Source organism: Cetorhinus maximus, chromosome 25 (assembly GCF_964194155.1).
Source record: "Cetorhinus maximus chromosome 25, sCetMax3.hap1.1, whole genome shotgun sequence".
In the NCBI taxonomy this organism is placed as follows: domain Eukaryota; kingdom Metazoa; phylum Chordata; class Chondrichthyes; order Lamniformes; family Cetorhinidae; genus Cetorhinus; species Cetorhinus maximus.
In genome coordinates, this window is record NC_135903.1 from 44,763,776 (window position 1) to 44,777,005 (window position 13,230).

General features: G+C 51.1%; 1 protein-coding gene across 1 annotated transcript in view; it reads left to right on the forward strand.

Annotated features, from left to right (window-relative positions):
• Positions 1-13,230, forward strand: part of maptb (microtubule-associated protein tau b) — a 134,622-nt gene that overhangs the window by 73,682 nt on the left and 47,710 nt on the right. Inside the window, exons 9-10 of the mRNA XM_078529889.1 lie at positions 6,641-6,670; positions 12,518-12,792. Coding sequence (XP_078386015.1) covers positions 6,641-6,670; positions 12,518-12,792 — 305 coding nt within the window. The remainder of the gene's footprint in view (positions 1-6,640; positions 6,671-12,517; positions 12,793-13,230) is intronic.

The following is a 13,230-nucleotide window of genomic DNA, read 5'->3' on the forward strand; positions in this document are numbered from 1 at the left end:
ACCAACTCTCCTCTGAGATTCCTCAGCTCCAGTGAGATATGCCCCAGTATCTCAGCCTGAGGTGCCAGTCTGGACTGCAGGCTGGGGTTCAGTGTTGCTATGGTACCACATTGTCCTTTACATTAACTAAAGATTTCTCTCAATTAAAAGCAGGTAGTAAGTGCCTCCTTCTCCAAGGGGCACCACTAATAAGTGAACTGAAACAGAAAATGGAAAGGGAACCTAGCATTTCAAATTAAAATCTGATTTTGATTATCAATGATGCATCTCCAGCAACCCCCAAACCTCCCAGTGCCCACCAGCCATGGGAGGCCTTAGATGTACCAGCGGAAAGTATGAGGAAGAGCAGGGCGGACATGTAGCTGTGGAAGACAGGAGACACTCAGACAGGAGGCACTCAGACAGGAGCCCCTCAGACAGGAGCCCCTCAGACAGGAGGCACTCAGACAGGAGGCACTCAGACAGGAGGCACTCAGACAGGAGGCACTCAGACAGGAAGCACTCAGACAGGAGCCTCTCAGGCTGAATGGTTCCCCTTCGACCCCTCACTGCCTGAGGCTGTTGGCTGCCTTGGCCATGCCCAGGAGGTGTCCCAGGAGGATGTCTCCCGATCTGCCCGCTCCCCTCCCCACCGGCTGGCCTGGGATCAGGGGCATGGGGTTGAAGTACAGCCAGAAATTGAAGAGCACCTCCCTCAGATTGTAAAAGAGGGGCTGCAACCTCTCACCCTCTACAAACCTGAAACACCGGCTCCTCCAGACTGCAGAAATTACAGGCGATTTATGAAACAACATAACCATCGATTGCTCAGGTCTGCTGTGTGCATCCTCCACACCAAATCCCTGATGGACAAAGGGAGAACTCCCACATAGAGCCCTCCCTCGGGGGCCCTGCCTCTCCCAGACAGTAGGAGGGAATGCCATGGTGAGTTTGGGTGTCTGACCAGGACAGTGAGGTGGAGGGTGTGCAGCAGCCTGTACAGGAAACCCAGCCGTGTGAAGTTGAAGGGGATTTCACAAGACAGGTCAGGCTCTGGGGTGATGCTCCCGAGGGTGGTTTTGGGGCCTGGCACCAATGAGATATTCCACCCAGACAGGAGCCAGCTCAGACAGGAGCCTCCCAGACAGGAGCCTCTCAGACAGGAGCCTCTCAGACAGGAGCCTCTCAGACAGGAGCCTCCCAGACAGGAGCCTCCCAGACAGGAGCCTCCCAGACAGGAGCCTCTCAGACAGGAGCCTCCCAGACAGGAGCCTCCCAGACAGGAGCCTCTCAGACAGGAGCCTCCCAGACAGGAGCCTCCCAGACAGGAGCCTCCCAGACAGGAGCCTCTCAGACAGGAGCCTCTCAGACAGGAGCCTCCCAGACAGGAGCCTCTCAGACACGAGCCTCCCAGACAGGAGCCTCTCAGACAGGAGCCTCTCAGACAGGAGCCCCTCAGACAGGAGCCTCCCAGACAGGAGCCAGCTCAGACAGGAGCCCCTCAGACAGGAGCCTCCCAGACAGGAGCCAGCTCAGACAGGAGCCTCTCAGACAGGAACCCCTCAGACAGGAGCCTCCCAGACAGGAGCCTCCCAGACAGGAGCCTCCCAGACAGGAGCCTCCCAGACAGGAGCCTCTCAGACAGGAGCCTCCCAGACAGGAGCCTCCCAGACAGGAGCCTCTCAGACAGGAGCCAGCTCAGACGGGAGCCAGCTCAGACGGGAGCGCCCCAAACACCTGAGCCACCTCGAGTGCAGTCGGGCCAAGCACCACTTTCAGCGCCTCGATGGCTTTGGCCACAAGCGGGATGCTACCCAGGAACGCATGTCATGCCAGCTGTCCGGGCAAGATCCTGCCCACTCCACCATCCAGTCCCTCCCTGATTCTGGGCATCTTAGCAGCCAGAGCCCACTCCTCCACCAGCCAGAGCCCACTCCTCCACCAGCCAGAGCCCACTCCTCCATCAGCCAGAGCCCACTCCTCCACCAGCCAGAGCTCACTCCTCCACCAGCCAGAGCCCACTCCTCCACCAGCCAGAGCCCACTCCTCCACCAGCCAGAGCCCACTCCTCCACCAGCCAGAGCCCACTCCTCCATCAGCCAGAGCCCACTCCTCCACCAGCCAGAGCTCACTCCTCCACCAGCCAGAGCCCACTCCTCCACCAGCCAGAGCCCACTCCTCCACCAGCCAGAGCCCACTCCTCCACCAGCCAGCCACACACGCTCGTCCTGATGCAGATGTGGATTCCTGCTCCAGGAAGAGAAGTCCCAGCCCAGTGAGGAAGAGAGAGTGCTCTTCACACTGAAGGACTCACGTTGCTGAAGGGGACAATTGTAAAGCTCAGTGCAGTGGATGTGAGGCCTGACACTCAGTGTTAGTGAGTCTGCTGTGCGCTGGAGCCAGTCCTGTTGACTGGCTTGTGCACAGATCAGGGAGCAAATCAGTTTGAACATTTCAGTCCCTCCCTCTGTCATGAGTATGGAAATCACAGGGGGTCAAAGAGAGAGAGAGAGAGATCAGCAAATGAAATGGAAGAGGAGAATTAAAAAGACAAAAAAAGGGAAAGACCAAGTAGTGTGCAGATTGCCCGAACCCATTGGACACAATCTATAAATTATCTTTTACAAATATTTGCTCTATTTTTTTCAAAAATTGAATCAATGTCATTGTCTGTCCTGTCAGTGTCTTTTATTGCCATGGTGGCTGTTTTTCTTTAATTATTCAAGGGATATGGACATCGCTGGCTAGGCCAGGATTTATTTTCCATCCCTAGTTGCCCTTGAGAAGGTGGTGGTGAGCTACCTCCATGAACCACTGCAGTCCATGTGGCGTAGGTACACCCACAGTGCTGTTAGGGAGGGAGTTCAGGGATTTTGACCTAGCGACAGTGAAGGAACGGTGATATATTTCCAAGTCAGGATGGTGTGTGGCTTGGAGGGAAACTTCCAGGTGGTGGTGTTCCTGTGTGTGCTGCCCTTGTCCTTCTAGATGGCAGTGGTCATGGGTTTGGAAGGTGCTGCCTAAGAAGCCTTGGTAAGCTCCAGCAGTGCATCTTGTAGATGGCACATGCTGTACATCGGTGCTGGAGGGAATGAATGTTTGTGGATGGGGTGCCAGTCAAGTGGGCTGCTTTGTCCTAGATGGTGTCAAGCTTCTTGAGTGTTGTGGGAGCTGGATTCTTCCAGGCTTTGGGGAGTCAGGAGGCGAGTTACTCACCACATGATTCCTAGCCTCTGACCTGCTCTTGTAGCCACAGTATTTATGTGGCTAGTCCAGTTCAGTTTCTGGTCAATGGTAACCCTCGGGATGTTGATAGTGGGGAGTTCAGTGATGGTAATGCCATTGAATGTCAAGGGGTGATGGTTAGATTCTCTCTTGTTGGAGATAGTCATTGCTTGGCACTTGTGTGATGCAAATGTTACTTGCCACTTGTCAGCCCAAGCCTGGATATTGTCCAGGCCTTGCTGCATTTGGACATGGGCTGCTTCAGTATCTGAGGAGTTGTGAATGGTGCTGAACATTTTGCAATCATCAGTGAACATCCCCACTTCTGACCTTATGATGGAAGGAAGGTCATTGGTGAAGCAGCTGAAGATGGTTGGGCCCAGGACACTACCCTGAGGAACTCCTGCAGTGATGTCCTGGAGCTGAGATGATTGACCAACAACCACAACCATCTTCCTTTGTGCTAGGTACGACTCCAGACAGCAGAATTTTCCCCTTGATTCCCATTGACTCCAGTTTTGCTAGGGCTCTTTGATGCCACACTCGGTCAAATGCTGCCTCAGTGTCAAGGGCAGTCACTCTGACCTCACCTCAGGAGTTCAGCTCTTTTGACCATGTTTGAACCAAGGCTGTAATGAGGTTAGGGGCTGAGTGACCCTGGCAGAAACCAAACTGGGTGTCAGTGAGCAGGTTATTGCTACGCAAGTGCTGCTTGATAGTACTGTTGATGGCCACTTGCATTACTTTACTGGTGGTCACAGTATCACAGTATCTTTACAGTGCAGAAGGAGGTCATTTGGCCCATCGAGCCCGTACTGGCTCTCTGAAAGAGCATCCCACCGGGTCCCACTCCCCTGCCTTATCCCTGTAACTTGCACATTCTCTCTTTTCAGGTAGCAATCCGATTCCCTTTTGAATACCTCGATCGAACCTGCCTCCACCACCCTTTCAGAAGTTTGTTCCAGACTCAAATCACGCCCTGGGTGAAAATAATTTTTCTTCACATCACATTTACTCCTTTCTCCAATTATTTTGAATCCATGCCCTCTTGTTCTTGATGCTCCCTTGATTGGGAAATGTTTCTCACTATTTACCCTGTCCATACCCCTCAGGATCTTGAATACCTCTATCAAGTCTCCTCTTAGCCTTCTTTTCTCCAAGGAAAACAATCCCAACCTCTCCAATCTATCCTCATCACTACAGTTCATTATCCCTAGAATCACCGTTGTGAATCTCCTCTGTACTCTCTCCAATGCTTTTACATCCTTCCTCAAGTATGGCACCCAGAACTGGACGCAGTTCTCCAGATGAGGCCGAACAAGTGATGGAGGGTAGGCTGATGGGGCGGTAATTGGTTGGGTTGGATTTGTCCTGCTTTTTGCGTACAGGACATACCTGGGCAATTTTCCACATTGCCAGGCAGATGCCAGTGTTGTAGCCATACTGGAACAGCTTGACTAGGGGCGCAGCAAGTTCTGGAGCACAAGTCTTCAATACTATTGCCAGAATGTTGTCAGGGTCCATAGCTTTTGCAGTATCCAGTGCCTTCAGCCGTTTCTTGATATCACGTGGAGTGAATCAAATTGGCTGAAGACTGGCATCGGCAATGCCGGGGACCTCTGGAGGAGGCCAAGATGGATCATCCACTCAGCACTTCTGGCTGAAGATTGTTGCAAATGCTTCAGCCTTAACTTTTGCACTGATGTGCTGGGCTCCTCCATCATTGAGGATGGGGATATTTGTGGAGCCTCCTCCTCCAGTGAGTCATTTAATTGTCCACCACTATTCACGACTGGATGTGGCAGGACTGCAGAGCTTAGATTTGATCCGTTGGCTGTGGGATTGCTTAGCTCTATCGCTCACTGCTAATTCTGCTTGGCACACAAGCAGCCTTATGTTGTAGCTTCACCAGGTTGGCACCTCATTGTTAGCTATGACTGGTGCTGCTCATGGCACACCCTCACTCTTCAGTCAGCCAGGGTTGATCCCCTAGCTTGATTGTAATGATAGAATGGGGCACATGCTGGGCCATGAGGTTACAGATTATGTACAATTATGTACAATTCTGCTGCTGCTGATGGCCCAGAGCACCTCATGGTTACCCAGTCTTGAGTTGCTAGATCTGTTCAAAATGTATCCTATCTAGCCACAAAAAATTTCTAGGTGGTAGTGCCACACAACTCGATGAATGGTATACTCAATGTGAAGACGAGACTTTGTCTCCACAATGACTGTGCGGTGGTCACTCCTACCGATACTATCATGGACAGATGCATCTGCGACAGGCATGTTGGTAAGGATGAGGTCAAGTATGCTTTTCCCTCTTGTTGGTTCCCTCGCCACCTGCTGCAGACCCAGTCTAGCAGCTATATCCATTAGGACTCGGCCAGCTCGGTCAGTAGTGGTGCTACTGAGCCACTCTTGGTGATGGACATTGAAGTCCCCCACCCAGAGTACATTCTGTGCATTTCCACCCTCAGTGCTTCCTCCAAGTGGTGTTCAACATGGAGGAGCACTGATTCCTCAGCTGAGGAAGGACGGCGCGTGATAATCAGCAGGATTGCCATGTCCTTGCCCATGTTTGACCTGATGCCATGAGACTTCATGAGTTCTGGAGTTGATGTTGAGGACTCTCAGGGCAATTCCCTCCCGACTGTATGCCACTGTGCAACCAACTCTGCTGGGCCTGTCCTGCCAGTGGGACTGAACATACCCAGGGATGGTGATGGTGGTGTCTGGGACATTGTCTGTAAGGTATGATTCCGTGAGGATGACTATGTCAGGCTGTTTCTTGACTAGCCTGTGAGACAGCTCTCCTAATTTTGGCACTAGCCCCCTGATGTTAGTGAGGAGGACTTTGCAGGGTCGACAGGGCTGGGTTTGCCATTGTTTCCGGTGCCAAGGTCGATGCCGGGTGGTCCGTCCGGTTTCATTCCTTTTTTGTGACTTTGTAGTAGTTTGATACAACCGAGTGGTTTGCTAGGCTATTTCAGAGGGCAGTTAATTGTCAACCACATTGCTGTGGGCCTGGAGTCACATGTAGGCCAGACCAGGTAAGGACGGCAGATTTCCTTCCCTAAATAACATCAGTGAACCAGATGGGTTTTATGACAATTGTTTCATCGTCATCATTAGACTTTTAATTCCAGATTTTTTTTCATTATTACATTTAAATTCAACCAGCTGCTGTAGTGGGATTTGAACCCTGGTCCCCAGGGCATTACCCTGGGTCTCTGGATTTACTATTCTGGTGACAATGTCACTACACCCTGCCTCCCCCAAAAATTCTGTCCCACTCACTCTGTCTCCTTCACCCTTTCCCACAGTCTATCCTCACTGTCTCTCAATCTGTCTCCCACACGCTATCCTCCTCACTTGGTTCCCTCCCTCTCTGCCGTTCCCTTTCCCTAACATCTTGATTTCTTTTTCTGAGCAGCAAAAATGGAGCAGAAGAAATCAGGAAAAGGTGAGAGAGGTTCGTGTGTATCTGTTGTTGCCTCCAGTTGATAGTCTGATACAGCTGAATTCAACCCCTTCTCCTTTAAATTTCACACAGTGACCCCTTCAGTTACCCCCCTCGCTCTATATTCATGTCTCTGTGTGTGTGGTATTTTTGGAAGGGTTTTCCCATCTTTCCCCTGAATGTGACCTCTCCTATCAGTTGTTTGGCCCTGGTTACCCTCACTGGAGGTTTATGACCTCAGTGCTCAAAGATCAATAGATCACTGACAATTAGTTTGCAGGTGCCCCAGCCTGTTTTTCCTTCACTCTGAGGGCACAGGGCCCATGCCTGCTTTTTGGGGTGCCACTGGAAGTGGGTGCTCCTTGAGTGATGTGTAATTGCCTGGGGTGAGCCACCCACAGCCTCAGCAGGCACTCAGTGCCTTCCCAGGCCGAGGCAGAGGCAATGGCACTTTTGCCAAATGCCACAAATTATCCTGAACAGGAATGGTGCTCATATCAAAGAATTGAAAGCCCACTCTCCAAACATATAGCAAGCTCGTACCGAATGTAAATGGCAAATACTGTCTCCTTTAAATGAAAGCATTAAATTTAAATGAATAATTGGCACAAATGATGTGGGCACCATAGGAATGGAAGATATCAGGGGGTTTCAAGCACTGGTCACTCTATTTCTCAGTCCCTGGTCACTCCTCATCCCTACTCACTATCCCTGGTTCTGCTTCATTCCCTGGTCATTCTCTGACCCTGGTCACTGCCTATCTCAGGTCACTCTCTGTCCCTTGACATTCCCTGACCTTGGTCGCTTTCTGCTCTCAGTCACTCTATGCTCCCACTCTCTCTCTGCCCTCCATCACACTCTGTCCCTGGTCACTCTGTACCTTGTAACTCTCCATCTATGGCCATTCTTAGAAAACTTAGAAAAGTTTAAGCCAATCAGGCAGAGTCAACATGGTTTTGTGAAAAGGAAATTATGTTTAACCAATTTGTTGGAGTTCTTTGTGCTGTGGATAAAGGGGAACCGGTGGATGTACTGTACTTAGATTTCCAGAAGGCATTTGATAAGGTGCCACATCAAAGATTCTTGCGGAAAATAAAAACTCATGGTGTAGAGGGTAACATATTGACATGCATTGAAGATTGGCTGGCTAACAGGAAACAGAGGCTAGCCATAAATGGTTGGTGGGATGTAACTAGTGGTGTGCCACAGGGATCAGTGCTGGGGCCTCAACCTTTTACAATTTATATAAATGACTTGAATGAAGTGACCGAAGAGATGCTTGCCAAATTTGCTGATGACACAAAGATAGGTAGGAAAGTAAGTTGTGAAGAGGACATAAGGAGGCTACAAAGTGACATAGATAGGTTAAGTGAATGAGCAAAGATCTCGCAAATGGAGCATAATGTGGGTAAATGTGAAATTGTCCATTTTGACAGGAAGAATAAAAAAGAAGCTTATTATCTAAATGGTGAGAGATTGCAGAGCTCTGAGATTCAGAGGTGATCTGGGTGTCCTCGTATGTGAATCACAAAAGGTTAGTACGCAGGGCAAGTAATTAGGAAAGCTAATAGAATGTTATCATTTATTGTGAGGGGAATTGAACACAAAAGTAGGGAGGTTATGCTTCAGTTATACAGGGCCCTGGTGAGACCACATCTGGAGTATTTTGTATAGTATTGGTCTCCTTATTTGAAGAAAGACATAAATGAATTAGAAGCAGTTCAGAGGTGGTTTACCAGACTAATAGCAGGAATGGGCGGGTTGGAAGGTTGGATAGGTATCCACTGGAATTTAGAAGAGTAAGAGGCGAATTGATCGAAACCTTAAAGATCCTGAGGGGTCTTGACATGGTGGATGTGGAGAGGATGTTTCCTCTTGTGGGAGAATCTAGAACGAGGTGTCATGGTGTGAAAAAAGGGGTCGCTCATTTAAGACAGAGATGAGGAGAAATTTTTTCTCTCAGGGTCGTAAGTCTTTTGAACTCTCTTCCTCAAAACACAATGGAAGCAGAGTCTTTGAATATTTTTAATGCAGAGCTAGATAGATTCTTGATTAACATGATCAGATCAGCCATGGTCTTATCGAATGGCAGAGCAGGCTTAAAGGGCCAAGTTGCCTACTACTGCTCCAAGTTCATATGTTTGTATCCTGTGACCTTGTTCAATAAGCACCTGGCCACTCTCTGCCCCCAGTCACTCTCAGTCCTTGCTCACTCAGTCTCATTCCATGTTGCCTGTGTCATTGTTTCAGTTCAGTTTCATTACAAATTTCTTTGCCTCTTTTCTGAAGGTAGTGACTTCGTCCAGCTTTTAAACAACTCTATCCCAGCAAGAGTCAGTGTGTATGGGACTGTACCCCAGTAAGAGTCAGTGTGTATGGGACTGTACCCCAGTAAGAGTCAGTGTGTATGGGACTGTACCCCAGCAAGAGTCAGTGTGTATGGGACTGTACCCCCGTAAGAGTCAGCGTGTATGAGACTCTACCCCAGCAAAAGTCAGTGTGTGTGGAACCTGTACCCCAGTGAGAGTCAGTGTGTGTGGAAGTGTACCCCAGTAAGAGTCAGTGTGTGTGGAACTGTACCCCAGTGAGAGTCAGTGTGTGTGGAACCTGTACCCCAGTGAGAGTCAGTGTGTGTGGAACCTGTATCTCAATGAGAGACAGTGTGTGTGGAACTGTACCCGAGTGAGAGTCAGTGTGTGTGGAACCTGTATCTCATTGAGAGTCAGTGTGTGTGGAACTGTACCCCAGTGAGAGTCAGTGTGTGTGGGACTGTACCCCAGTGAGAGTCAGTGTGTGTGGGACTGTACCCCAGTGAGAGTCAGTGTGTGTGGGACTGTACCCCAGTGAGAGTCAGTGTGTGTGGAACTGTACCCCAGTGAGAGTCAGTGTGTGTGGGACTGTACCCCAGTGAGAGTCAGTGTGTGTGGGACTGTACCGCAGTGGGAGTCAGTATGTGTGGGACTGTACCCCAGTGAGAGTCAGTGTGTGTGGGACTGTACCCCAGTGAGAGTCAGTGTGTGTGGGACTGTACCCCAGTGAGAGTCAGTGTGTGTGGGACTGTACCCCAGTGAGAGTCAGTATGTGTGGGACTGTACCCCAGTGAGAGTCAGTATGTGTGGGACTGTACCCCAGTGAGAGTCAGTGTCTGTGGAACTGTACCCCAGTGAGAGTCAGTGTGTGTGGGACTGTACCCCAGTGAGAGTCAGTGTGTGTGGAACTGTACCCCAGTGAGAGTCAGTGTGTGGGACTGTACCCCAGTGAGAGTCAGTATGTGTGGGACTGTACCCCAGTGAGAGTCAGTATGTGGGACTGTACCCCAGCAAGAGTCAGTGTGTGGGACTGTACCCCAGTGAGAGTCAGTATGTGGGACTGTACCCCAGCAAGAGTCAGTGTGTGTGGGACTGTACCCCAGTGAGAGTCAGTGTGTATGGGACTGTACCCCAGTGAGAGTCAGTGTGTGTGGGACTGTACCCCAGTGAGAGTCAGTGTGTATGGGACTGTACCCCAGTGAGAGTCAGTGTGTGTGGGACTGTACCCCAGTGGGAGTCAGTGTGTGTGGGACTGTACCCCAGTGGGAGTCAGTGTGTGTGGGACTGTACCCCAGTGAGAGTCAGTGTGTGTGGGACTGTACCCCAGTGAGAGTCAGCGTGTGTGGGACTGTACCCCAGTGAGAGTCAGTGTGTGTGGGACTGTACCCCAGTGAGAGTCAGTGTGTGTGGGACTGTACCCCAGTGAGAGTCAGCGTGTGTGGGACTGTACCCCAGTGAGAGTCAGTGTGTGTGGGACTGTACCCCAGTGAGAGTCAGCGTGTGTGGGACTGTACCCCAGTGAGAGTCAGTATGTGTGGGACTGTACCCCAGTGAGAGTCAGTGTGTGGGACTGTACCCCAGTGAGAGTCAGTGTGTGGGACTGTACCCCAGTGAGAGTCAGTGTGTGTGGGACTGTACCCCAGTGAGAGTCAGTATGTGGGACTGTACCCCAGTGAGAGTCAGTATGTGGGACTGTACCCCAGTGAGAGTCAGTATGTGGGACTGTACCCCAGTGAGAGTCAGTGTGTGGGACTGTACCCCAGTGAGAGTCAGCGTGTGTGGGACTGTACCCCAGTGAGAGTCAGTATGTGGGACTGTACCCCAGTGAGAGTCAGTATGTGGGACTGTACCCCAGTGAGAGTCAGTGTGTGGGACTGTACCCCAGTGAGAGTCAGTGTGTGTGGGACTGTACCCCAGTGAGAGTCAGTATGTGTGGGACTGTACCCCAGTGAGAGTCAGTATGTGTGGGACTGTACCCCAGTGAGAGTCAGCGTGTGGGACTGTACCCCAGTGAGAGTCAGCGTGTGTGGAACTGTACCCCAGTAAGAGTCAGCGTGTGGGACTGTACCCCAGTGAGAGTCAGTGTGTGGGACTGTACCCCAGTGAGAGTCAGCGTGTGTGGAACTGTACCCCAGTGAGTGTCAGCGTGTGGGACTGTACCCCAGTGAGAGTCAGTGTGTGGGACTGTACCCCAGTGAGAGTCAGTGTGTGGGACTGTACCCCAGTGAGAGTCAGTGTGTGGGACTGTACCCCAGTGAGAGTCAGCGTGTGGGACTGTACCCCAGTGAGAGTCAGCGTGTGGGACTGTACCCCAGTGAGAGTCAGTGTATGTGGGACTGTACCCCAGTGAGAGTCAGTGTGTGGGACTGTACCCCAGTGAGAGTCAGCGTGTGGAACTGTACCCCAGTGAGAGTCAGCGTGTGGGACTGTACCCCAGTGAGAGTCAGTGTGTGGGACTGTACCCCAGTGAGAGTCAGCGTGTGTGGAACTGTACCCCAGTGAGAGTCAGCGTGTGGGACTGTACCCCAGTGAGAGTCAGTGTGTGGGACTGTACCCCAGTGAGAGTCAGTGTGTGGGACTGTACCCCAGTGGGAGTCAGCGTGTGGGACTGTACCCCAGTGAGAGTCAGCGTGTGGGACTGTACCCCAGTGAGAGTCAGTGTATGTGGGACTGTACCCCAGTGAGAGTCAGTGTGTGGGACTGTACCCCAGTGAGAGTCAGCGTGTGGAACTGTACCCCAGTGAGAGTCAGCGTGTGGGACTGTACCCCAGTGAGAGTCAGTGTGTGTGGGACTGTACCCCAGTGAGAGTCAGTGTATGTGGGACTGTACCCCAGTGAGAGTCAGTGTATGTGGGACTGTACCCCAGTGAGAGTCAGTGTGTGGGACTGTACCCCAGTGAGAGTCAGCGTGTGGAACTGTACCCCAGTGAGAGTCAGTGTGTGTGGGACTGTACCCCAGTGAGAGTCAGTGTATGTGGGACTGTACCCCAGTGAGAGTCAGTGTGTGGGACTGTACCCCAGTGAGAGTCAGCGTGTGGAACTGTACCCCAGTGAGAGTCAGCGTGTGGGACTGTACCCCAGTGAGAGTCAGTGTGTGGGACTGTACCCCAGTGAGAGTCAGCGTGTGGGACTGTACCCCAGTGAGAGTCAGCGTGTGGAACTGTACCCCAGTGAGAGTCAGCGTGTGGGACTGTACCCCAGTGAGAGTCAGCGTGTGGAACTGTACCCCAGTGAGAGTCAGCGTGTGGAACTGTACCCCAGTGAGAGTCAGCGTGTGGGACTGTACCCCAGTGAGAGTCAGCGTGTGGAACTGTACCCCAGTGAGAGTCAGTGTGTGTGGAACTGTACCCCAGTGAGAGTCAGTGTGTGTGGGACTGTACCCCAGTGAGAGTCAGTGTGTGTGGGACTGTACCCCAGTGAGAGTCAGCGTGTGAGGAATTTCACCCTAAGCCACAGCACCTTTAGCTGTGGTGGAAAATAAGCTGAAAACGAGTGGTTTTATTCTTTTGGTCCAAAGTATTTTTTCAATCTTGTTTCTCAGGTGAATCAGCAGCTAAAGGAGGTGGCAGTGGCAGTGGGTGCAGCAGTCCTGGTACTCCTGGGACCCCCAGCAGCCGCTCTCGCACACCTTCCCAGCAGCCTGCAGGAGCAACCAAAGAGGTAAAGAAAGTGGCCATTGTGCGCACTCCGCCTAAGTCCCCTGCTGCTTCCAAGACACGGACTCCTCCTGCTGCTGTGCCCATGCCCGATCTGAAGAACGTCAGATCAAAGATCGGATCAACAGAGAACATTAAACACTCCCCTGGTGGAGGGAAGGTAACTACCCAAACTCTTTTTCTATAATCTAGATGGCCAAATTGCCTAGAACTGCTCCACAGGGCGGAGAGAGACAGACAGAAACATTACACCAGATCCAATCAGCAGTTTAGAAGTAAACAAAAAACTGAGTCCTATTTGGAGAGTGATGGAATTGAAAAGCAGTGAAGTTATATTCAACTTATAAAGAACTGGGCTTTTTACAGTCGAGGAACTGTGCACATTGCTGCTTTGCATAATACAGAGAGGATATCGAGGCACTCGAGAAGGTCAAACAGGATTTGCAAGAATGATAACAGAACTGAGAGCTAAACCCATCAGGAAAGTTTCAACAAGCTGGCAAGACTTTACTTTGAGCAAGAGAAAACTAAAGTCTTTAAGATCATTAATGGGTTTAATAGGGTAGACATGAAGGAGATGTTTCCATTGTGGGAAAGA